Source organism: Telmatherina bonti, assembly GCF_933228915.1.
Source record: "Telmatherina bonti genome assembly, chromosome: 11".
Taxonomy (NCBI): Eukaryota; Metazoa; Chordata; class Actinopteri; order Atheriniformes; family Telmatherinidae; genus Telmatherina; species Telmatherina bonti.
This window is the reverse complement of record NC_136629.1, coordinates 12,000,381-12,025,326: the sequence shown is the minus strand read 5'-3', so window position 1 is coordinate 12,025,326 and position 24,946 is coordinate 12,000,381. Positions and strand designations below refer to the sequence as shown.

Below are 24,946 nucleotides of genomic sequence, written 5' to 3'. Positions count from 1 at the left end.
ACACTTGGAAACGGCACAGCAGGGCGATTCATGCAACAGTTGCACAAAAATGCATTTAAAGCTGTTTATCATCACAGAAACACACAAAATATGGCTTTGCATATTCTCCAGACAATGAAGGAAATAATCACTGTTTATCATAACTCCAATAAACAACTGAGGCATCAAAAGCTGGGATGTGTGTTGGTTCCTGCGGACTGGGCTGTAAACCAGCTGAGACGTGGATTCAGGACTGGTCTACTGCTTAGAACAGTTTTCTGTTCCCGTTCAGACAGGATGGAAAAAAAAAAATCTTCTTTAATACAAACTGATGTTATAAACAAAACAAAATCACTTCAGACTGTCATCGTTTTCCAGTCCAGTCTCAGACTGGTTGGTGAAATTCACCATTAAACGTCCAGTCCTCTACTGGTTAGCTGTGAGTTTAAGATGTTTAAGACACCTAAATCAATAGTCTCCTCCTCATCAATGATGTTGTCTTATGTGTGGCTTCAGGTCACCCAGGACATGGTGTCCATCTGTCCAACATCCCTGGATTGGACTGCAAGATCCCATCACATATCTCGGGGGTTTGGAGACGAACGCCGCAGACTCGTCGTCACTCGTCGTGAACATTTCCTGACGTTTCCGGATCAGGCTACAAACAGCGCCAAGCATCTAGCAGCCGCAGGATCTCACCGGATTGCTTCAGACCTCTCAGGAAAACACTCATCCTCACCATGCAGATCTTCATCTGGTCTTTGGTTTATGGTGAATAAATCTCTGTTTTTTCACTGCCTGCCGCTCTGTGCCATGACAGAGAAACATGACGCTCCGCGCACAGCCTGATGGAGGATATACACCTCCCAGCGGAAGGAAGAAAGAAAACCACCAACACGTTCAGTAGTGGAAGTAAGAACATATCCACATGAAGGAACTCAAGGGACCAAACAGCTGTGGAGCCAAAGGAAAACCACCAATCAGAGTGAAGAACCAGAGAAACAGGTTTCAGTTTGCTGGCGAGCAGAAAGACCGGACTCTGGAGCTGGAAGGAGGTCATGAGACCAGTCCAGACTGACCCTGTTCCACAGTGATGGAGTGTCAGGGGAGGATGAAGCGATGCCTGCTGTGGGGGCGGCTGTGACCTGTGTGCTGGAGAAGGCTTCATGTGGTGCCTCTGCCGGAGGTTTTCTTCCTGTTAAAAGGGAGTTTTTTCCTTCCCACTGTCGCCGCATGCATGCTCAGGATGGGGGATTGGATCCAAGTCATGACTCGATGCAATCAGTTGCTTTCTATTACAGGATATGTATGAATTCGCTTGAAATGATGTGTCTGTAAAGTGCCCTGTGAGTTGAATTGAATTGGCGGCCCTACTCTCCCATCCTGGAGAAAACTGCAGACTGCAGCTGCGGGCAGAAATAAATGTTTTGGCACGGCAGAAGCTTGTCGAGGAGAAAGCAGCTGGAAGCAGATGTAAAGAGAGCGCGGCTGTGTGCAGCAGAAGGGATTGTTACATAGTTAGTGATGTTAGGAGCAGCCTAGCTCTGCAGCTGAACAGATGATGGACTGAGTGAGTCAGAGGTGAAGACAGAAGATCAGAGAGAGATCAGAGAGCAGGAATAGTCTGGAAACGTGTCAGTTGTGAATGTCAGCATGCAGAGAGGTGACAGCACAGGCATGCTGGGCAAGGTGAAGGGTAAGAAAGAGCACCATACCACAGGACACGGGGCATCCAGCCCATCCAGGCCGGGCAGGCCCGGTTCACCTTTCTCCCCTTTAAAGCCTCGGAAACCCTGTTCATGAAATCAGCCATTTAAAATCCATTTTCTCCTCGTCGATGGGAGGACGTCCACGGCTGTCCCCCGGCTGGCTGGCTGCAGGCGTCCTCAACATGCAGGCCACCTGGGACTGACAGGAACCGGGACACCGGGACGACCAGCTGCCTCTTTACTCCATCTAGACCTCTGACTACGACCTGAATGCATTTTACCGGCTAGTTCTGAACGAGGATTGGATTCGGGTTCGGATCGTTTTTTACTTTGGGGGGACGAGCCTTGTGAGGTCTGATTGACATGTTGAGCCAGAGACGTCTGAGGACAGAGTGCTGCTGTCTGCTCTCAGCTCTGTTCAGAGCTGCAACTGGGTGAAGAGAGAGCTAAAACCTCCCCCCTTCACCTGCAGAGGTTTCCTGGTTCCTGTCGTCTCTTCCCGCCCTAGAAAAAGAACCCACTCATGCAGAGTCCTGGTCAGGGGTCCATAAACACCGTTCACTACAGAAACGGCCTGTCATGTGACCTTATGGCCTTTTTCCAATCAGATCAAGTTTGTTTGTTGTTTTCAATACAACAACTTTATAAATTTATCTGAGTGATTTGGACATTTGCTTTCTTTTCGAGGCACCTGATTGGACATGACCAAAACCCTGCCTGAGCTTGTTAGAAACACTGGAGACCAGAACCAAAAGGAAGCCGACTGCTGAATACAGATCACGTTGTATTCTTTCTTCCTTTTGCCTCTTGGTCTCCTACGTTGAACCACTGACATACCAACGGACAGGGGGCATCTAATCCAGGTGCTCCTTGGTCTCCCTTATCCCCTTTGGCCCCCCTGTTGCCTTTCTTGCCCCTCTCTCCCTGCAAACAACAGCGTATTAAAAAGACAAACTTTAGTCCTCCTCAGTGAGCCACACATGAAGCAGATGTGTCTTTTTGAAAGAAAAAAATCATCTGTTTTTACATAATTGAGGCATTACGAGAAAGAAATTATAGTATTGGTTGATTTGCATGTTGTGTTTCTTTGCTATGGTCAGACGCTGATATGTGTTTCAGTGAATTTAGGGGAAAGGGAAGGTAAGTAGAGGGAGTTAGGGAGGAGCGATCAGAGCCGTTGGTGAGCAGGTTTCCATCAACAACCACCTGGAAACTGTTCAGCAGCTAAATCATCTTTGAAGAGTTGAGTAAACTGAGAGAAAATTTCCATTTTAGATACTCTGACTTTTAAGAAGTTGAATAAAACCAGAAGAGGTGAAAATGATGAACAGGAAAATAGGAAAAAACCCTCATGAAGCAAATAATCCGATGACAGACTGGAGCAGAATATTCATCCTGCTCTCAGAAATACATAAAATACCTGATTCTGCTCTATGTAAAGGGAACATTTAGCATGGTTGTCTCTCAGCTCTGGCCTCTCTGGAGCCTGAAGGCGGATGTTTCTTTGTTTTAGTAAGGGAAATCATGTGGCTGACCTATAGACTGTATATAAAAGACAGATGGAGCTCGTTTGGCCGTTCCTACCGTCTTGGCAGCGTCATGCGTGTCGTCTCACGCGGAAAATAAAAAAATGGGCAAAGAGGTGGAGCTCAGAGGGGGTCTGCGAGTCTGGGGCTGCATGTTTGACATCGATAAAACTCCAACCTGTCTGTAGCTAAGAGCTAGCTGAGCTAACCCAGAGCTAACAGGAGCTAACCAGCTAACAGAGGTAGGTGGGTAAAGCTAAGTCACGCTGTTAACCAGCTAAAAACCACATTTCTGCTGCACTCTGCCTTCTTGCAGCGGGATTTCGGGTACCTGTCAATCAAAAAGACCCACCCCTAATTGTGCTGAACTTTGAGATGAAATTGGTTATAAATGGATGAATTATAAAAAAAATCACTCCCCCCACAGTTGCCATGAAGGTAAACCTGACCTATTAAACCTAAAATGGATGTTTGAACCAGGCTGTAAACATGTTTATTTCTGCTGTGAAGTTGGTCTTTTTAACATGGGAGTCTATGGGGATTTGCTCTGTTTTGGAGCCCCTAGTGGATGAAGGGGGAACTACAGTTTTATGCACTGTTCACAGGCTTCACTTGAAGCACCAGAGGTTGCTGCTTGACGACAATCAGCAGAAAGCCCCTTTAGTGACGGTGGTGTCAGAATTTCACTGTGCCATTACAGCTTAAGACAGCGCTTCAGAAAAGCAGTCGTTTTTGTTTTGTCTTTTTTATCATGGTGGATATAAGTTTTGGAGTTAAAATATATTTTATGTCCATGTTTTAGAACCATAAAGCATTAATTTGGCTTTCTTTTGCCTCTAAATTCGGTGAATATTGGTCATGGTGAGACAAAAACATGCAGTTTTATAGTCCGTCAGACTGTGTGTGTGTGTGTGTGTGTGTGTTTATGTGTGTACTTTCAGTAGAGGTTACATTTGTCCAGATACAAGTCGTTGATTGGACACGGAGATCCATGATTTTTTCAGACTCACCTGCTCTTTGAATTGTTTGTAGTCCTAACTGTGTTTGGCGATTACTGAAACGGTTTTAATGAGCTTTCAGCTCAGATTCTGGACTTTCTGCGGATACCACTCATCTACAGTTACATCACAGACATGACGTTACACTCGTCGTATTAACTCGTTTTTCCAAAGTGTGTGTGACTCAACATGTTAAGCTAAGAATGCAAAATTAGAGAAATGAATGGAAAGTCATCTGAATAATGTACCACTAATTGTTCTGAGAGGAAGATATTGAACATTTTGTGAAACTGTAAATCGCCTCCAAATGAAGGAGCTCCGAGATTCTCATCCGGCTTTCTGTCCGATCGCCTGATGGCTGCAAAATCATCAGATATTGATCCCTCTGGGTTTATAGGGAAGCAGGTTCACACAGCTTTACAACCATCCTGCTGACTTCTTAACTTTTAAAGAGTAAAACCTGAAATATTCGCCCGTCTTTGTTGTAAATGTCTGATTTCGTTACAGCAACATTAAGACGACTTTTAGCAGAAAAGTGAAAACAGCTGGTAAAAGCTGTTTATTTGTTTAGTGTTTGGAAACAAAAGTTATTGCAGTCTCTCTATATAAAAGCACTTTTTAAAGAAAAAAGAACTTTTTTGTTTGCACCACAATTAATCAATCGCAAAAACAAAGTGTTTCATTGTAATTAAAAATAATAATTATTGCCCAGTTCTGAAATAGATAATAAATTCTCTTTACTCTGGAGGAGGTTTGCATCTAGAAGTTGCAGGATGGTGGATTGGAGGACCTGCTTTATGAGGTGAAAAAAACCACCTCATGACAGCGTAAAAAGTGATATTTTCGTCTTTTTCCGAAATGTCGGTGTTTCCATTAACGTTTTATTTATTGCGATATTTAGTTTTTGCGTAATTCTAAGTGTAACGGAAATGCAACAATTAAAACCTTGCTGACTGCTCATGGCGCTGCGTGACAGCGATAAAAAGTTGAACCATTTTCTGCTTTCTTGTGTCACGTCGCAAGCCCCCCGTGTGCACGTCTGAGATAACGTATGCACGAACGGCGCCACCGCCTGGCTGGAGGACGGCAGCAATTTTCTCCTCATCGCTTCAACTTCCCCAGGATATGATGGAGAATAAGCGTCGGCGCTCCCCCCGTGTCAAACCCAGTAGAGAGGAGGATGTGTTCTATCATCTTACTGGTTTAATCCTGGTTCTTGGGCATCACATTTTATTATATATTTAATATATAACTATTAATGACCATGCTTCATTGTATATAAACTGAAATTTTAAGACAGTCTTAAATTAATTTGCTGCCTTATTATTCTATATTTATTTTTTTATCTAATTTAGTCATTAATTTATGCAATTTAATCATTTTATAAGTATTTCTTTTGCTAATTTTCATTAATATTAAATATTACTTACATTAAAAACAATGTTCTCTGTGTAGTCATGTGATTTTTCTTTACGGGGCAGAAAGAATAGATATTGATATCTATAAAAAGTGGCATAAACACGACTGGACAATGTTATTTCTCTTCCCCAAATCAGGCGTTTAGCTTGTTAGAAGAAAAATCTGTTCATGTTCGTCCTGAAGAATCATACAGATGATTATTGGATCCATGACTGATCCAAAGCTACTCATGTATTCATGTACAGTTACATTATCCAGCCCCAAATGTGGCTAATCCCACCCTGTGGGTGCTCTAATCCCACTGCGTGCATTTCCCAGACTCGAACTGGTCCATTCAACAGAACTCCTGCTCACCAAGGTGGAGCTGCTGGTTTCCACATGAAGACATTAAACAGGAGATATGAACAATGCAATGCAGTATGAAACTGCTCGCCAATCTGAGCTATACGGAGAGGGATCAGGGATCAGAGGGACTTGCAAGGAAGAGGTACTGTTAAGTAGGAGGAGGAATAGTAAAAGGGAGGTGTAAGAGGAGGAGCTACATTAGAGTGCAGGAGGAAGAGCAGGAGGCCAAGGTTTGTGAGAGGGAGAGAGGGCAATCTCTGCAATAAAAAGAGCCGCAGGCCACAGAGCAAGGCTGGGGAGGGAAAGGGGAATAGGAAGACCTGCGGAAACAAAGGGAGACAGGACAGAGTAAAAACACCAACACTATCTCACAGCTTTGACTTCAACACATTCAGCTGCTCGGCCAGATTCCCTCCAAACATCCGGAGAGTTCCTCTGACTCAGCCAGTTGAATGGGCTGAGAGAGCTCATGAAATATTATGACTTAAAGATGGGAGAGGAAATATTAAAGAGTCACAGGTTAATGGGATGGAAACAGAAACATTGTGTCGGGCACAGGACATTAGAGATTCACACCGTCTTTTATCCTGCAGGGTTGGTTTTATTCGTCCAGATTTAATGGATAAACGCTGAATTCATCAACTTCTACGTCACATGTAAAGGAGCGTGTTAGGCCAGCGCACCTTCATCCATGTGATTAACAAAACACGTCAGGAGCAGAACTGATTCCAGTCTATATATCTGCTGACGTTTGGTCTGAAGTGCATCATAAGCTGTCAGCTACAACACAATGCCACTGCAACAGGAAGCCGCTCCGGGACCAGAGACATCTCCAGGTCATTTATTCATCATCATGCACCATATCAAAGAGAACACCCGTTTTGTTGAGATGCAGCTCTTTAATTCACGTCTCAGGCTTGAGAGCATCTTTGAAGCTGCTACAGGCCAGACACAGCCGTGACCGCAGCTTGAGCTTCTGGAAAAGCTGCGTTTAGATGCAGCGGTCCAGACTAACGTGTGTTCGCCAGGTAGGGAGATGTTTCTGTTCCTGAATGCAGCAAAAACAGTCAGTAAATGAGTGTTTGGTGCACTTTCTTTGTGGTGTTAACACCACTGTTGAAGGGACTGTTTATGCTTCTAAGTGGAGCCACGTTTGTAAGGAACTGAACCTCCAGTCTGCTGCTCATCCCACAAATACAGTTTTCCTAGAAATGTGGCTCCAATTAAAATGACCTAAACAGCGAATGTAAGTTGTTACAACAAAGATATAATCTGCCAAACATTCATGACTGTTTCTGCTAAATGTATGTGTTTTATAACAAGCAAAATGTTTCTGGTATTTCCTTACCCGATTCCCCTTGAGTCCTTGTGGTCCTACTAAGCCCTGAATGAAAAACAGCAGAAGAGCTTATGTTGTGTTTCTGCCTCTGCGTGACTGATTACATGCAGAACCATCCAAACTGGGATGCAGTCATAGATTGTAAATAAAAAGATGGGCAGAGCCTTCATGACATCACCCATAGATTTCTGAAGAGCTGAATTGAAGCTCGGTGGGTGGTTCCTACCATCACCATCTTGGCAGGGTCACGTGTGTCGTCTCTCCCAGAATATGCAAATATGGGCAAGGAGGTGGAGCTCAGAGGGGCGCTGTGAGTGTCATGGTGGATGATTGACATCGAGTGAACTCTGAGCTTTCTGTAGCTAAGAGCTAAAGGAGCTAACCCGGAGCTAACAGGAGCTAACTAGCTAACAGAGGTAAGCGGCTAAAGCTAAGTCACGTTGTTCACCGGCTAAAAACCGCGGTTGTTCTACATTGTTCTGACTTGAAGCGGGAGATCGGGTACCTGTCAATCAAAAGGACACATCCCTAAATATGCCAAACTTCAAGATTAAATTACTTTTAAATGGGCGAGTAAAAAAAAAAAATCACTCCCCCCCACTGACCTATTAAACCAAAAATGGATTTTTCAACCAGGCTGTAAACATATTTATTTCTGCAGTGAAGTTGGTCTTTTTTTAACATGGGAGTCTATGAGGATTTGCTCTGTTTTGCAGCCCCTAGTGGATGAAGGGGGAACTGCTGTTTTATGTACTTCCACATAGGCTTCACTTCTTACCACCGGAGGCTCTGTCCATCTTTCTTATACGGTCTATGGATGCAGTTCATCTGAAGTTCATCTTGGAGATCTCATTTACACTGAACTGAAATGATCCTTAATCTAGATAATGGGTATCAAAAATATGACCTGGGAGCCACAACAGGCCATCCGGAGGGTCTAATCTGGTTTGCAGAATGAAAATGGTTAATATGAAAATAACATAGAAGCTATTAGCTGTAATAAAAGTAACTGTAATCCTTAAAGTGTCCAGGTGATGCTTAATTTTTCTGCGTGAATATGAAACATTCCCAGGTAGGAGGAGAACTCGTTCATCTTTTCATCTTTCTGACTTAACAGATGTGACTTCAGTTTGTATGATGAGGTGTTTCAGCTCATGTGGTCAGGATTACGACACACATGTGGAAATGTACATTTAAGTATATCCAACATAACCAAGAGATTTTTAACAGTTACTCTGATTAATGTAAAACGTTTGATATTTCACTTCCAGATTCCTGGAATTAACTGTTTGGTGGTTTCATTGATCCTTTCTGATCAGGAAGTAGGAATGCAGGAGGAACATGTGAAATTAATAAAAATACTGAATACAAATTTCAAAATAAAAAAAATTAAAGATGTATACCATATTGATCTATCTTTAAATCTATCTATATTGTATACAGCAAGAAGACTGCTGGTTCAAGCCTCGGCTGCACAAGAAACTGTGGCCTTTCTCTGTGGAGTTTCATGTTCTCACCGTGGATGTGTGGGTTCTCTCCAGGTACTCTGGCTTCCTCCAATCATCCAAACACCCAAGCATCCAAACACCCAAGCATCCAAACAACCAACCATCCAAACACACAACCATCCAAACACCCAACCGTTTAAACAACCAACCATCCAAACACCCAACCATCCAAAAACCTAACCATCCAAACACCCAACCATCTAAACAACCAACCATCCAAACACTCAACCATCTAAACAACCTTCCATTCCAAACACCCAACCATCTAAACAACCAACCATCCAAACACCCAACCATTTAAACAACCAACCATCCAAACACCCAACCATCTAAACACCCAACCATCCAAAAATCCAAACACCCAACCATCTACACAAACAACCATCCAAACACCCAACCATCTAAACAACCAACCATCCAAACACCCAACCATCTAAACAACCATCCATTCCAAACGCCCAACCATCCAAACACTCAACCATCTAAACATCCAACCATCAAAAAAACCCAACCATCCAAATACCCAACCATCTAAACAACCAACCATCCAAACACCCAACCATCTAAACAACCATCCATTCCAAACACCCAACCATCCAAACACCCAACCATCTAAACAACCATCCATTCCAAACACCCAACCATCTAAACACCCAACCATCTAAACATCCAACCATCAAAAAAACCCAACCACCCAAATACCCAACCATCTAAACAACCAACCATCCAAACAACCAACCATCCAAGCACCCAACCATCTAAACATCCAACCATAAAAAAACCCAACCATCCAAACACCCAACCATCCAAGCACTCAACCATCCAAACACCCAACCATCCAAACACTCAACCATCTAAACATCCAACCATCAAAAAAACCCAACCATCCAAATACCCATCCATCTAAACAACCAACCATCCAAACAACCAACCATCTAAACAACCAACCATCCAATCACCCAACCATCTAAACAACCAACCATCCAAACACCCAACCATCCAAACACCCAACCATCCAAACAACCAACCATCCAAACACCCAACCATCCAAACATGTGCATGTTGGGTTAACTGATTACTCTAAATCAGGAGTGTCAAACTCCAGTCCTCAAGGGCCGGTATCCAGCAGGGTTTTGTTGTTTTGATGTTCTAACACACCTGATTCAAACCAAATGCATCTAACAGCTTCTTGTCAACCTGTTCAGGTGTTTTGGAGCATGTAAATAACAAAAACCTACAGGATACCGACCCTCTGGGACTGGAGTTTGACACCTGTGCTCTAAATTGTCCCTAGGAGTGAGTGTGTGTGAATGACTGTTTCTCTCTGTGATGAACTGGGAATCTGTCCAGGGTGTACCTGCCTCTTGATCAGTGATTGCTGGGACAGACTCCAGCTTCCTGTGAGCCTGAATTGGACTAAACGGTTTAGTAAAACGGATGAATATATATACATATATATGTCTGCCCTGTCTGATGGACTTCTGTTTGGGGTCTCACATGACACGGTTTCTGAAACAGCAGCGGAAGTATTCCCACTGCACCGCCCGCCTGAAACGTATGGATGGATGTGTAAATAGATTTTCAGACTTACAGGAATGCCTTGCGGCCCGATTGGTCCTGGTAATCCCGCATCCCCTTTTTCACCCTGGCCAAAGAACATCCAAAGGCAAGTTAATGTCAAATGATTCTTCAATTTGAACTTACAGCAGAAATGAAGAACGAGCCACTTACTCTCTCTCCCTTTGGTCCAGCTGGTCCTGGCACACCTGACAGTCCCGTCACACCCTGCCAAACAGAGAACAGACGTGACCCACAAAGCAGCAGCGAACAAATACAAGCAGGAAAAAAAGAGAAGAAAAAAGATCAATGAACACCAACAAGCTTTCTGGTGGACATGCACTGTCGCAAAACATGATGAGAAAACTAAACTTTACATTTATAACTTCTGACCAAAAGGTTAACATGAAAGGAAAACGGATAAAGATGCTGCTTCTGTCCGAGAAAAGGTTGCAGAGGAAGATTCAGCATCTCAGGCACGTAGAGGTAGAGCGCTGCGTGGAACACAAACATCCGTATGTGCTGCACGCCACGTCAACATGCAGCACGGACGTTTCTGCATGCTCCGCTCAGATCGCCGGAGGAAACGGCAGCTCTGCTGCCAGCTGCCGTGACAGAGTCAGGACACAGCCGAGGCAGGACGGAGGACTGGTTTTACTGGCCACTCCCAGTTACAGGTGTGACACGGAACCAACCGGAACGGGTCATCAAGGCTCATGTTACATTTGGGACAATTTAGAGTTTTATCCTTTACTATCACTGCCCTGTTGTTAGGGGAAACTAACACCTGTTACTATGGAGACCAGGATGGATTTGGATATCTATCTATCTATCTATCTATCTATCTATCTATCTATCTATCTATCTATCTATCTATCTATCTATGGGAAATAAAACCTTTTTTTAAAATTTATTTTTTTTTTTACAAAAAACAGAATTTGACGTAATAATTGACGTAAGTTAATAACACATTTTTGGTGTTACTTTGCACCAGATATGTACATTTACTCTGCTGATCATATTGGTATTTATAGGAAAACTGTGAATTAGTACAGAGAAGCAGTAATATGACGTATTTTGTTGTCAGAGTGCAGCTGAAGTGGTCGGACTGGACAATCAGTCCAGCCGTGACCAGTCCGGTCCTGGCAGAGCTTCGTCAGAGAGAAAAGCAGACAGGACAGTGATAGAAAGCAGACAAGCAAGCAGACATGGCCGACAGCAAGCAGCAGACGTAGCAGGGGTGAGGAGAGCCGAGCAGAGGAGGAGCCGAGAGGAGGAGTGGGAGGAAGGAGAGGAAGGGTTAGGGGACCGGAACAGGACTTGCACCACTCACCACTGGACCAGGTCTGCCGTCTAACCCATGAGCCCCCTGGATAGTGTTGTACAGTTAGAGAGCAGAGACGGTGGGGTGGGGAGGTGGGGGAGGAGGGGGAGGGAGGTGAGTGAAGCTGTGACTCTGTGACTCTAACAACACATTCAGATGATGACATGTAAAGGGTGACGGAAACGGTGAAGGTGGAGGTGAAGGAAGCGACATGAAGTGGTCATGGTGGATGAAGACTCCTCATGATGTTCCTCATCTTCATCACTGATCTCACACACAACCAGCTGGTGGCAAACACACCCTACGTTAACCCCTCAATGCTCGCATCAACACACTTATGGACTTTATTTTATTACTTTATCTGTATTTATTCCGTTTTATTTATTATTCACCTTTTTTCTTCACGCTTATTTAAGTCTATATTATTGATTTATGATCATTTGTCATTCATTTATTGATATGGGGTTAAATCTGTGCCAAATAACTTAAGCTACTATTGTTACAGAACTTTTGCTGTTTTCCGGGTGACGCCGCCTAACGTGGCTAACGCAGCTAATGGGGCTAACGTGGCTAACGCAACTAACGCACCTAACGCAGCTAATGCACCTAACGCGGCTAATGCGCCTAACGCACCTCATGCAGCTAACGCAGCTAACATGGCTAACACAGCATCTATCTTGAATGCTCCAGACAGCACCAGTCCGATTCTGACTGTTGTTTTGTCCCTTACTCTCTTTCTTTCCTTTCTTTCTTCAATGATGTAGTCTTCTGTTTCTGTGCTAAAGCTGTCATTGTGCACGTTCCAACGGCTGGTGCGTTGATATTGTCTGCTAGCATGTGAAGTGCAGCTTGGCTGCAACGTCACGCGGCGTCTCAGATAAAAATCTGTTTATCAGTCTTGGGACATATCCAGGAATCCACATGACAGATGCCACTGTGCCATCAAACGAGTCCGGAATGCAGAGTTTTATGGTCAGAACATTTCGTAATGCATCTTTAACGCCCCGGTTGGCTTGGCGGCTTCCTGAAATCTAAAGTTCTAAAGGGTGCATTCACATCAGGATAGTACTCTAGACTCGGTCCGATTGGGGACTCGGCTCAGTTGTACTTTAGTCAAATGAACCAAACCATTAGAATAACATATCCCCATTCCCACCAAAGGTGGCGCTGCACTGGTATTTAACAAAAGAGAGGACAAGACCGGCGTGAAGAAGAAAACTCCTCTTGCGAGTTAAACATGGAGACGAAACTTTGGGTTTTTTATGTTGACTTCTGCAAGTATCCTGCAGAAATACACTGCAACGATGACCGCAGCATGAAGAACAGACGAGGCAGAGGACCACCACTATGTGTTTACCCACAATGCAACATTATGCCAAACACAGGAAGGCCTCTTCCTGTATTTGATTCGCTTGAAACGGACTGAGACCTGTGTTGGTAGGCGGACCGAGTCCACTTCTTTGGATCTGCAATCAGTATGTGTTTGTCACATTCACATTTCCCCAAACGAAGCGGACTTTCCGAGCAAACAGACTCGGATTCGGCTGAGGTGAACGTTTCCTTCATCTCATGATAAGACTAAAGTGAATCTCTTGGCGTTAAAAACCTTCCGTCTCTGCACTGACAATGTGTGAATGATGCACAGTGGAAAAAAAACAATCATGTTAACGTATTTTCTACATTTTTTGACAACAGAATGGATCCGTTTTCAGTGTCTGCATAAACCTGGCTGTTTTTCTGTCCTTACACACCTGCAGAATGTTTCTTTCTCCGTTTTATCTGCACTTTCATTTTCTAAAGAAGTTGCGAAACTCCCGTTTCAACTGCTGCTGCTGCACAAAGCAAAGCGGGAATAAAATGTGATGCAAACCACACAGCAAGGGACACAAGCGGTTCATTGCAGAGCAGAACTTTCTGCTTCTGGTTGGAAGTTTGCTGACATTTACGATGGCTGTGGACGCCACGATGCTAGCGAGCAGAACGACTGGACAGCAGGCGGTTAACTACAAACACAGTTTAATACAGTTTTTACTAAAGGAATAAATAAAAATAAGTTTCATCCGAAGCAGTGGTGGGCCTCCGTCCTGCAGGTTCTCCATGACTCCCTGCTCCAACTCACCTGATTCAAGTCAAATGGATCTAACAGAATGTCCAGTTCTGCACAGTTTTGAATCAGGTGTGTCGGAGCCGGGAGACAATGAAACCCTGCAGGATGAGGGTCGGCGTCCCACCACCGTACTCCATCCCAACGGCTGTCGTTCGCTGTCTCAGCTTTAACATTTATTCCTCCATCTGGACCACAAGGTTCCTTTTGTTTGCTTTCTGTTTGGACTTTCTGTTCTGGGGTTCTTGTGTTGATGCTTTTGCTTCTGAAAGTTGTCAACTCAGATGTTTTCTTCTCTTCTCCTAAACGTGGGACAGGAGAGGAATGCGGGGTTGGGTTTTCTGACCCGACCTGCACACAGTCCCCGTACAGAGCTGAGACGACTCCATCAGCTTTAAGTCTGACGCATCAGATCTGATGTCCTGTTTCAACATCTGTTTGTTTTAATCTCAGTTTCCTGGTTCGTTCTCTCCCATCAGATCAACCAATCGCTGACAGCTCAGGTCTGCAAAGTGAATTTACCCCCACGTGAGTTCACATCCAATAATCTGACTGACATGCTGAAGTCTGCGGTCATCTAGCAGAAGCTCCGGGAGACATCTCTAACTGCTGTGTGTCTACGTTGTATCGCGCATCGTGATGTGAAACGTACCTCTCTACGGTAGGAAGATTCAGGATTATTAACAGGACATTAAAATGTCCTTGAACTTGGTAAGTTAGAAGACGGACCATAAACTGCACCATGGAGGAATAATTATGAAGCTGCAGACAGGCTGAAAGATGTTTCAGTTTTACGGCTGTTCAGTCATTCTGCCTCATAATAAAAACTCCACAAGTCTTCAGAAGCCTGATGTAGAACTTTACAGCGAACAGGACAGAAGGCAAAACTGCATTTTTACAAACAGCGACTCGGTCTGAGGAGTCTGCAGTTGGAAGGGACAGAACTGGTACTCACAGGAAGTCCAAGATGGCCTCTGTCTCCCTTGTCACCCTTCTGACCCGACGCTCCCTTCTCTCCCTTCATGCCAATCCCCGGCTCTCCCTGACAAAGATGTAAACAGCAGATTGCACGTGAGCATATACAGAACAAAAGCAATGAGAAGCAAGGAGAGGCAGGCTGGACTAAAACCTGCAGGCTGTGAGGACGTGTCTCACCTTCAGCCCTGAAGGTCCCTGCGAACCCTGGACAGAATGAAAACAGCTTCAGTTAAACTCATAAAATGAACACATAAGTCGTCACACAGTGACAGGAAAGACGGGACGTTAAATCTATCAAGGAGAGAGAAAGTCTGGTGAACACGGATAAAATCTGAGTAAAACAGAAACACAGCATGTTTTATAATAATCTGCATCCTGGTTTCCATAGAAACCATTCCTCAGCATGTTTGCTGAGCCACGTTTCAGTTCATCTTTCTCCTTCCCATCATCGTCATCAGCCTTTTAGCTTCATCCTCTTTGTAAACTTTGGACAAAAATCATCAGAATAAATTATTTTTAGCAAATGGTTGAGATATAAGTTCATATTCACATAACATTAATGAAATGGTAGAAACTGGGAAATGACCAGTTAGGGTTTTACACACCTAAACTAACTGGTGGAGATGCTCCTGCAGGTTTATTTCCAATATTTTATAAAGAAATTCATCACAGTCACTGCAGATTTACCTCTTGCAGGTTAGAGCCCCCTTAAATTAATATGCAGAAAAATATTGTACGTATCAAGGATGAATAAAAACACACTTATAATTACACTAGTTTGGCTTTTGGAGAAGTTTCTGTTACAATTTTACAACTGCATCTGAAACTGCAAGACAGGAAGTGATGTAGGAAAAGATAGACGGTGTTGTGCTGAAAAAGGCCCCCCTGCCATGAAGCGCACCCAGTTACAAGAAGCGCAGTAACAGCATCCCGCCTGTAGATGGCGTATATTTATTCTTTTTAAGGGTAATAATAAATACACTGCATCTACAGGCAAAATAAAAGCATTTCCCAGAATGCTTTTTGACCAAACCAGATGATCTTCCAAACCCAGCTCTGTTCTGCTCATCCTGTGCACAACAACTGTGCACAGGATGTTCTGCGAATTAACAACGTTTTCAAATCCATTTGTCCTAAAATAAAGCAGCTTATTTCCTTGTTTTTATTCCAAGTGTGTGTCAAGCAGCAGTTCAGCAAACTGATGAGAGTTCTGCTTTGCATCTGAATCTTTCATTTTTCTCTGAATTTCCATCATTTACACGTCAGATTCATCTGACCAGATGGATTCAGCTCCATCTTCTGTCAGTGCAGCAGATGACACGTTCATGCCGTCGCCTTGCGAGTCTTTGGATGTAGATGAATCACATATTTTACTTACTGCAGGACCAACTGGACCTGGAGGTCCTGGGGGACCAGGGGGGCCGTAGATCTAAAGACAAACACAAACAAAAACACACTGATTTAGTATGAAGTGCACAAATCAGACCAGTGGGTTTGGGGAACAGTCCTTACCAGTTCTGACCTTCCTCCGTCTCCGGGTTCACCTTTAGGACCCTGAGACGAAACACAGACACAACGTCTCATTGTGGAAACAAACCAGTGAATGAAAATGTTTCCACACATGTTGCTGAACAGAAATAAATTACAGCATGTCCCTCCTGCAGGACAAACAAGGCATCCAATCAGATGCCGCCTGAGGGACACCACTGCGTACCATTGTGCCAGGTAATCCAATAGGACCAGGGGACCCTGTAGCCCCCTTTTCACCAGTAGGGCCATCTAAACCCTACAGAACAGGAAGTAAAAATACACATCACCATGACGGCACAGCCAGTCCGTTCAGGACCTGATCATCTACTTCTCCAGCTGTGAGGGAAAGTTATATTTGTTTACATTTCTGAATGAAACAACAACTAGTTTGCAGTTTGTTTTCGGGAGCCAGCCCAACGACGTAAAAACGTTTTTATTTTTGTGACCTGCAGACTGCTGGAAATGGACCAGTATGACGCGGATTTACTAACAGGCTTTTGCTAAAAGGAAACTTTGTTCCTACAATCGAAGATCGCGTTTCCGATCCTGAGACACAAGCTGTAAGAAAAACTGAAGTATCCAGAAACGTTGTTGGTTTTGTTTTGATCGTGCTGAAAACATCCCATTGATAAAACTGCATTTAACAACAAATGTAGATGTAGATGGCATTGTGGTACATTCGCCACATGTAAACTTATCAACGGACACATTTATGATTATAAAAGGCGAAAAACGGTAAACTTCTTTCTTTCAGACTTCAGCTGGAGTATTTACCAAACAGAAACATCCTGCTGCATTCGTTGCTGGGTTACCAAGTTGTTGCGTCTCTGATTCTGGCTTAAACATGTACGGCTGCATGTTTGGTGTTGACATTATTTCCATAGTAACTACGTTGGTTTGTTTATCAGTTCTGCTTGCGGTTCTACGAAGAAAACAGCTGATGTGACAAATACTCCAAGCAGCTGACCAATCATATGCAGCGTGCAGTGACGGGAGGCGGGGCGTGGGGCGGAGCTTTCTCTGTTTCTGACAGAGGCTGATTTGAGAGGATCAATACAACATGAATGAAATGGTTTTATGAAAAATGCTTGTTTATTTCCCACCCTCCTGGACTTGTATATTAAAATTAATTAACCTGAAAAGTGCATCGTAGAGCCGCTTTAAGGACCGGCACCTGGCAGGTTTTTGACATTTTCCTGATGTAACACACCTCCAGTCCACATGGACCGGATAAAGCTTGTTCCATCCTCCACAAGAAGCAAGAACTGACTTCTTGCTCTCGAGGCTGCAAGAACAAGAAAAAACATCTTGTTCGTCAGGTCCATCCATCTTCCATGAGAAGCAGGTCTGCAGCGGGGAGGGGTCACTGCGGGGGGCGATGTCCGCTTTATGTGCAACCCGGTTGTTACCTCCGCCAGGTTATGTTTTTCTCTGCGTCTTTTTGCTCAAGATAACTCAAAAGGTTATGGATGGATTTTTACAAAAACTTCAAGAGTTGCTGGAAATTTCAAAAAGAAGAACCGATTAAATTCTGGTGGTGATCCGGATCACCGTTTGGATCCAGGAATGGTTTAAAAGGGTTCTTTAACATCGTGCTTGGCGGAGGTTTCCGCTTGCCAAGTGCTTTTCTAGTTTCATACTTAACAAGCAACTTGGTCCTCGGCAGAGCGTGTCGAGTGTTTTAATGCCACATGTAAAAATGTTCCTACTTTCTCACCACCTCGATCAGCAAAACAATCCGTTTTACCTGCAACAGGAAAAACGCAGAAGCAGCAACTCTGCTTCATGCTTTTTACATGTTAACCACGCCCACCTCCAATGTCCGACCAATCATACGATACTTCTCGCAGCCCCGCAGGAAAAAAGTTCTGCCAGCCCGATGTGTCGAGAACTGCCTTCAAGCACGTCCGCGAGAACAAAATGACATCCTTTTCTTCTTGGAACCTCGAGAACAAGGAAAAAGTTCTCGCTTCTCGTGGAGGATGGAACAAGCTTGAGGAAGCTGTTTGGAAGATCTGGAGAGTTTCCCATGGGAACAACCCACACGTTCAACTCCGCTGCTCATCCCACAAACACAATTTCCTTCCACACCAGGCCCACAGTCTCAGATTTATCCCCACAGCGAAGACATAACCACCAATCACTCATTTACTGACTGATTGGTTTCTGTTTCCTTTGTTGGGATTCAGGTTCCCTAAAAACTCCAACAGAACTCGGTTTTTCACGGGAAATCTCACACACACACACTGTGTTGCTTCTTGGCTCAGTTTGAGCTGCTTCGTTCAGAGTCTAACGCTCTGAACTAAGCAGTAGCTACTGTCTATCTACTAGTGGTTACTAGGTGTCCTGGTTAGTAGTGGTTTTATGAAAAAACAACCAGTACAACCAGTTTTCTTTCCGTTGTTTCTGGTCCGTTTCATCACGACGCCACGTGTTGCTTTGCTGTCACCAAACTTCATGACAAGTAAAACAACCAATTTTATCTCAAGTGTTTCGTTTCTAAATGGGAAATAATTTGTCCATTGCAACAGCTAATTAGTTCTCCCGGTAAAACCAGTATAACTGGAACTGTTTGTGAAAAGCTTGGTTGAACGGAACGGCCGTCCAACTGACTTCAGAAAGCAATAAAGTTTTTTGGGCAAAGTGTTACAAATAGCAGATTGGACGGCGCCCCCCCCCCCATGCAGTCTCCTGCCATTAGTCTCTAATCAGGTCTTAGAAGTGCAGCTGGGGAAGGCGAGGCCTCCCCGATGGACGATGACAGATGTGGTCCGCAAACCCCCCCACAGTGTTCCGATTTGTGCATAACAGAACCACTCACAGGTGATCCAGACGGGCCGGTGTCTCCTCTGTCTCCCTTGGGTCCTGGTAAGCCCATGACACCTCCCTCTCCTCTAGGGCCTTCAGGTCCGGCCGGGCCTGCAGGACCAGGCTCTCCAGGCTTCCCTCTGGGTCCCTACGAATGATTCAGGATGATAAAACTGATCCAAAATGACTGGAGATGCTGTGTTAGAGTAAACATGTTCTTACATTCAGTCTGACATGGAAAACTTTATCAAATGATCATTTAAATAATCAGTTCCCAAAAACGTTTTACCTTTTCTCCGTCCAGTCCTGGGGGTCCCGGAAGACCAACTTCACCCTGAGGATCACCAACAGACACTCAATCTAAACTTCCTCCACAGCAGCGACATGTGGCTGTATTCCCGCTTACCTTGCCACCAGGAACTCCAGGTGGTCCTGAAGGTCCAGGTAATCCAGGTGGACCCTAGGGGCAGAAAATCCTGTTAGTAAACAGATTAAATATAAATATTTTCTCCAGCAGGAGCAAAATGCTTGAAACGACTTACCATCAGCGGGATGTTGCGGATATCCTGTGAATAAATGTTATGAATAATTATTATAGTTATTACATGTATAAACATGGCTGACATGGCGGAAGCAACATACGTTTTCGTTGTTTTGGATCTCGGCCTTGCCTGGTTCCCCAGTCGGGCCTGGAAGACCCTGTGAGTGGAGAAAGACCCCCTGTAAACTTTGTGGACAGAAATGGGAACGTTTTAATGCCGTTAAGCTGTGAGGGACTTACTCTGGGTCCAGCTGGGCCTTCGGGGCCTCCCTCCCCCTGGATGATCAATAAACATTGAAAAGATGGATTTAAAACCTTACGAATGTGTTTTTTTTATTTTTTTTTTATTTGACAAGCAGGTTTTTTCACTAAATGATCTTTCTGTCTCACCTTTTCTCCCTGATCACCTTTATCACCCTGAAAGAAAAGCGTCACATAATAAGTCCATCTTGCAGAAGCTCTTCAAAGCCAAACAGTCATGACTGTAAGATGTAAGACTGCTTTATGATTTCCTGTCACCTTGAGCCCCGTCAGGCCTGGCAGTCCTGGTGAACCTGGTTCTCCTTTGATTCCCTGAGCTGCGGAGCTCGGTTCTCCTTTCTCCCCCTGGTGTTCAAACAGAAACCAGTCTAAACCAACCAATAACGAACCGTTAATCCAACAATAAATAATAATAAATTAAATACCGTTGGAAAACATTAGGACACTGAAAGTAAAGTGGACCACAATGCACCACCCATGCATTTCCAGATAAATCCACTGAATAGAAAACATCCTGGACCGCCTTTGACTCGGTAAATAAATGTTTGGCTGTTGGTAGCAGCTCGCGTACGTCTGCGTTATGACATCAGCTCATGTTCTGAGCGATGAAGACAAACTGAGGCTTCGCAATCAGGAACAGCAAACCAACACAAACACCCACACACAGAGACACGAGCTGAACAACGTCACATTACACACACCTAGAAGACATTCTAGTCTGTTACATTCAGAGAAGAGTCTTCATCCAGAAGTGTGTTTGCTCAGCTGAGACAGAGGTAGATATGCATATATACCTGAACGTCCATTAACATTCCTTATCGTCATTAATCATGCCATAAATCCCAATGACAGATTATCGAATCATAAGATTAATCACACAAAAATTAGAAATTCAGAATTAGTCAATAACATCTTGATTTATTAAAGACACATTCCGTAATTTTCTGACCATAAAACTCTGCGACGTGTCCGATGACACATTGACATCTATCATGTGTATGTCTAGAGTCGCTGCTGAGGAACCGACACGATACAACTTTTACATCCGGGACACGACGTGACGTTTCGCTTCATAGCATAAATAGAAACTGGCTGTTTTGAACACACAACGTCGCTGATTCAGCAAAGAAACACAAGAAGATTAAAAGAGAGAAAGAGACAAAACAAGAGTCATGGTAAGGTCGTCTTCAGCTGGCTGGAGAGAGCTAGCAGGTCAGGTAGGATGCAAGATGGAGGCTGGATTAGCCGTCGATAGGGGGTTGCATTACCGAAAAATGTCAAAAGTTCTGGAGTGTGTCTTTAAAAGTCCGATATGAACTATATTTCAATAATGTTAGGTTGACACTTATAAATCTGCTTTAAAAGATGCAGTTTTAATATTTCTTGTGAATCTAATGTAATAACAGTAAATGTTTCTGACAAACAAGGATGAAAATGGAACAGTGAGCTGGATGAAGGTCAGCTGAGTCAAGCGCTCTTCCTTTTAAACAAAGAGGTCATAAGATCTGATTTATTTCCAGCCAGCAGGTGAGCAGACAAAAAACTGGGTTAGAATCTCGAGAGAAAAAGTTTGTATTTTATGTCATTTTAAAACTTAAAGCAGAAATGAGAAAATCCAGTCTTCTGCAGGTTTCAGATGTTTCCCTCCTCCAACACACCTGTTAATGAAACTGAATAAAGACCTGTTAATCTGAACCAGGCGCGATGAAGCAGGAAACATCTAAAGCCTGCAGGATGGCCGACCACATGGACTGGTTCTACTGGTTCAGTGTGAATGACTGACATCTAGTGGTCAACATGGGTATAGCACCGTCATGAATGTACGGTGGCTGGCAGCGGTCAAAACTCTGACTACACCACAGGCCATGAGTTCAACACTGTGTGTGTGTGTGTGTGTGTTTGTGCTGTCTTTTATGATGCTTTTAAAGTGTTACTGGTCCCAAACGGTGCTGCAGGTCTTATCAAAGCCAGTAGTGCAGCTTTAAAGCTTCACACAGAATTCTTCGTCCATTCAGAGGGGAACTGGTAGAGGATCTGACGGGAACAGAACCGGCTCATGTGAGCCGGATCTGACGGGAACAGAACCGGTTCATGTGAGCCGGATCTGAGGGGAACAGAACCGGTTCATGTGAGCGAATTAGGCGTGTAAATTGCCAATTTGATCACAACATGACATCATATTGATCTTATGGACAGTGATTCAGAGTTTTCTAATATCTTAATATCACTCAGCGACTAATTTTAGGATCCACTGATAAAATCATAATGAGCAATAAGAATATTATTTTATATTTTTATTACTGAGCTCAGGTGTTTAAATGAATAAATTTAAATGAATAAAAATTTCTTATAACAAAGGCAGTCTAATAAACGGGAAACGGCGTGCCAGGAGAGCTCAACATTTAGTCGTATTTAAAGTAAAACTGCACTTGATAAATGGGTTATTGTTGCAATTTCTGAACAAGCTTTGCATTTGGGAAGAATCTCATTGGCTCACTGACAACATGATGGACATGTCGATGTAGGTCGATGTATTACTGCTGCTAATGGCAGGATGGCACGATGACAGTGTGACCCGCAGTGTGTGTGGATGTGTGGTTGGTTGTTTTAACTCATATCTACAGATATTATCTCTCAAAAGTCGAGTTTTTCTTGTGTTTTCCCAAGAAATATCTTGCTGTAGCAATGTTGCATTGATGTTGTTTAACGATGGCTAAATGGCGCCAAACTTTTCTAATATTTCAGCCACGAAGCAGGACTTAGACCAGAATGATGTGCTTATCGTCTTATCGCTGGCTCCTCTCACCACAGTGCTGGAAACCTCGTCATCTACTTTGGCTGAAAGTGTCTCACAGACACCAAACCAGACGAGTGCTGGATGTTTATTTCTGCGACAGCCAAGCAAACCCAATCTACTGATGAAGTTTATTCGAGAAGCACCAGATCAAAAATAAGAAAAATAAAAATCCAACACTGAAAAATAATATTTGTTTCCAGATTAATTAGTCAAAGAAAGCATTTTACTGTAGTTAGACTGATCCCGTACGATGTGAGAAGGTCAGCAAATTACTAAAACAGTTAGTAGTTATCAGAGCTCATTCACATCCACTGTAAAGCAGCAGCCCCTCAAACGCCAAGACTTAAAAGGCAATGAATGAACAACAAATATGATGCTCACCAAAACACGTGCATGTTTCATACATTCATGCTGGTAGATGCAACAGATTTATAACCAGCAGCACTGGTACTACTGTGAAAATGGCTCGGTCTTGTAAAAAGAATGTATTTTAGCCAAAACCATTATTTTCTAACTCTAAGTCTAAGTGTGAGTCTAAGTCGAAGTCTGAGTCTAAGTCTAAGTTTGAGTCTAAGTCTAAGTCTCAGTCTAAGTCTAACTCTAAATCTAAGTCTAAGTCTGAGTCTAAGACTAACTCTAAATCTAAGTCTAAGTCTGAGTCTAAGTGTCAGTCTAAGTCTAACTAAATCTAAGTCTAAGTCTACGTCTGAGTCTAAGTTTAAGTCTAAGTCTAAGTCTGAGTCTCAGTCTGAGTGTCAGTCTAAGTCAAACTAAATCTAAGTCTAAGTTTAAGTCTAAGTCTAAGTCTGAGTCTAAGTGTCAGTCTAAGTCAAACTAAATCTAAGTCTCAGTCTAAGTCTGAGTCTAAGTTTAAATCTAAGTGTAAGTCTAAGTCTGAGTCTAAGTCTTTCTAACTTCTAACTCTGCCTTAAGTGGTTCAGCAGCCTAAAGCCAACCGGGAAACGACAACGTTTCCAGGCAACGTGTGGTTTTTATGGGTAACCAATGACAATACAAAACCATCTGATGAATATATGGACCAAAGAGGTGATGCTGCTGAGGAAGTAAAATGATGGATGCAGGCATAAACAAAACGTTGGGTTGCTGTACCCTATAACCTCGCTTGCCAGGCATACCAGGGACTCCAGGTTGGCCCTTGCAGATGGAAGGAAGATGATTACTGTCCACACATTATTCAGGTCTAAAACTGCCTCTCAGACTCAAACATGACTTTACCTTTAACCCAGGAACACCCGGGAAACCTGCTTCTCCCTACGAAGACGGCAAGGAAGCGACAGATGGAAGGGAAAGAGAGAAAAGAGTTGAGAAACTTTTGTCATTCAGAACTTTAGGAGCTCCACGCAGACACATGCAGATGTTACCAGATGTTACATGCATCATGTTAACTGTCTGAAGAAGCCTCTGAGTGGGACATTCGCCTCTCGCTCTGAACTAGGGATCACCAGAGCAGAATCCAAGGCCTCCTGTTTTACATGTTTCCTTCTGGTTCACATGAACGGGTCGAAAGTAACGACTGACATTTACTCCCGTTACTGTAACTGAGTACTTCCTGTGAGTACTTTGTCACTTTTGAAGTACTTTATGAAACGTAAAATGCGTCTTTTACTCAAGTACATTGTAAACCAGTGTGTAAGTGATGTTTTCTCCTACATGGACGCTCCAGAGCACAAAACTGTCAGCTTCAGTGTCGTGAAAGACGTCTATGATGTCGGCGTGGCGACGTCATAGGGCTGAGGATGAAGACTGGCGAGTTGGAGCTTCTTTACAGGAGAACCAGCAACGTGCTGGCATCTGATTATTTTATCAGATTTCTGCAGATGTTTGTGACCAAACACAAAGAAAAGGAGAGTTTCTTTTAGCTTATTAATCTGACTGCTGATCAAATGAAAAGGAGAAAAGAGACAGAGAAGCGTCACCCAGCTGTCCTGACCTCCACTGCTGAACTGGTCACACCTGTGGTTTCTGTCTGGTGCCCAGTCCTAACCTCTGCCATCTGCCCCGAAACCAGTTCAGGATCTGTCACTTGTCCTGTCACCTGCTGCCGGCTTGCAACCTGCTTCCTGGACGGTGTTTTCCTGCTCAGATCGACTGTTACTGGCAGTAAAGAGCCCTTAAAATCCCATTGTCCTTGTCACAGAGGACTCTGCATGTTCCACGGACCCCTCCCCCCCATCCCCCCGCTGTGCAGCTCGCTACTTCTTA

The 24,946-nt window shown here is 43.7% G+C and overlaps 1 protein-coding gene across 14 annotated transcripts in view; it reads right to left on the bottom strand.

The window, feature by feature from the left end:
• LOC306762502 (uncharacterized protein) overlaps positions 1 to 24,946 on the bottom strand; it is an 82,457-nt gene that overhangs the window by 8,174 nt on the left and 49,337 nt on the right. For 5 of the 14 annotated variants that reach the window (XM_079248990.1, XM_079248991.1, XM_079248998.1 and 2 more), the window contains 20 exons: positions 23,960 to 23,995; positions 23,834 to 23,878; positions 20,185 to 20,271; positions 20,056 to 20,082; positions 19,906 to 19,941; positions 19,767 to 19,823; positions 19,667 to 19,690; positions 19,531 to 19,584; positions 19,414 to 19,458; positions 19,138 to 19,272; positions 16,501 to 16,572; positions 16,299 to 16,340; positions 16,165 to 16,215; positions 14,964 to 14,990; positions 14,764 to 14,850; positions 11,714 to 11,749; positions 10,555 to 10,608; positions 10,415 to 10,468; positions 7,325 to 7,360; positions 5,678 to 6,296 (listed from right to left, as the gene is read on the bottom strand). In XM_079248990.1, coding sequence (XP_079105116.1) covers positions 6,096 to 6,296; positions 7,325 to 7,360; positions 10,415 to 10,468; positions 10,555 to 10,608; positions 11,714 to 11,749; positions 14,764 to 14,850; positions 14,964 to 14,990; positions 16,165 to 16,215; positions 16,299 to 16,340; positions 16,501 to 16,572; positions 19,138 to 19,272; positions 19,414 to 19,458; positions 19,531 to 19,584; positions 19,667 to 19,690; positions 19,767 to 19,823; positions 19,906 to 19,941; positions 20,056 to 20,082; positions 20,185 to 20,271; positions 23,834 to 23,878; positions 23,960 to 23,995 — 1,206 coding nt within the window. In that variant the 3' untranslated portion in view covers positions 5,678 to 6,095. Of the gene's footprint in view, positions 1 to 1,694; positions 1,773 to 2,525; positions 2,613 to 5,677; positions 6,297 to 7,324; positions 7,361 to 10,414; positions 10,469 to 10,554; positions 10,609 to 11,713; positions 11,750 to 14,763; positions 14,851 to 14,963; positions 14,991 to 16,164; positions 16,216 to 16,298; positions 16,341 to 16,500; positions 16,573 to 19,137; positions 19,273 to 19,413; positions 19,459 to 19,530; positions 19,585 to 19,666; positions 19,691 to 19,766; positions 19,824 to 19,905; positions 19,942 to 20,055; positions 20,083 to 20,184; positions 20,272 to 23,833; positions 23,879 to 23,959; positions 23,996 to 24,946 lie in introns of those variants that run through there. The other 9 variants (XM_079248992.1, XM_079248997.1, XM_079249000.1 and 6 more) reach the window with 7 other exon arrangements.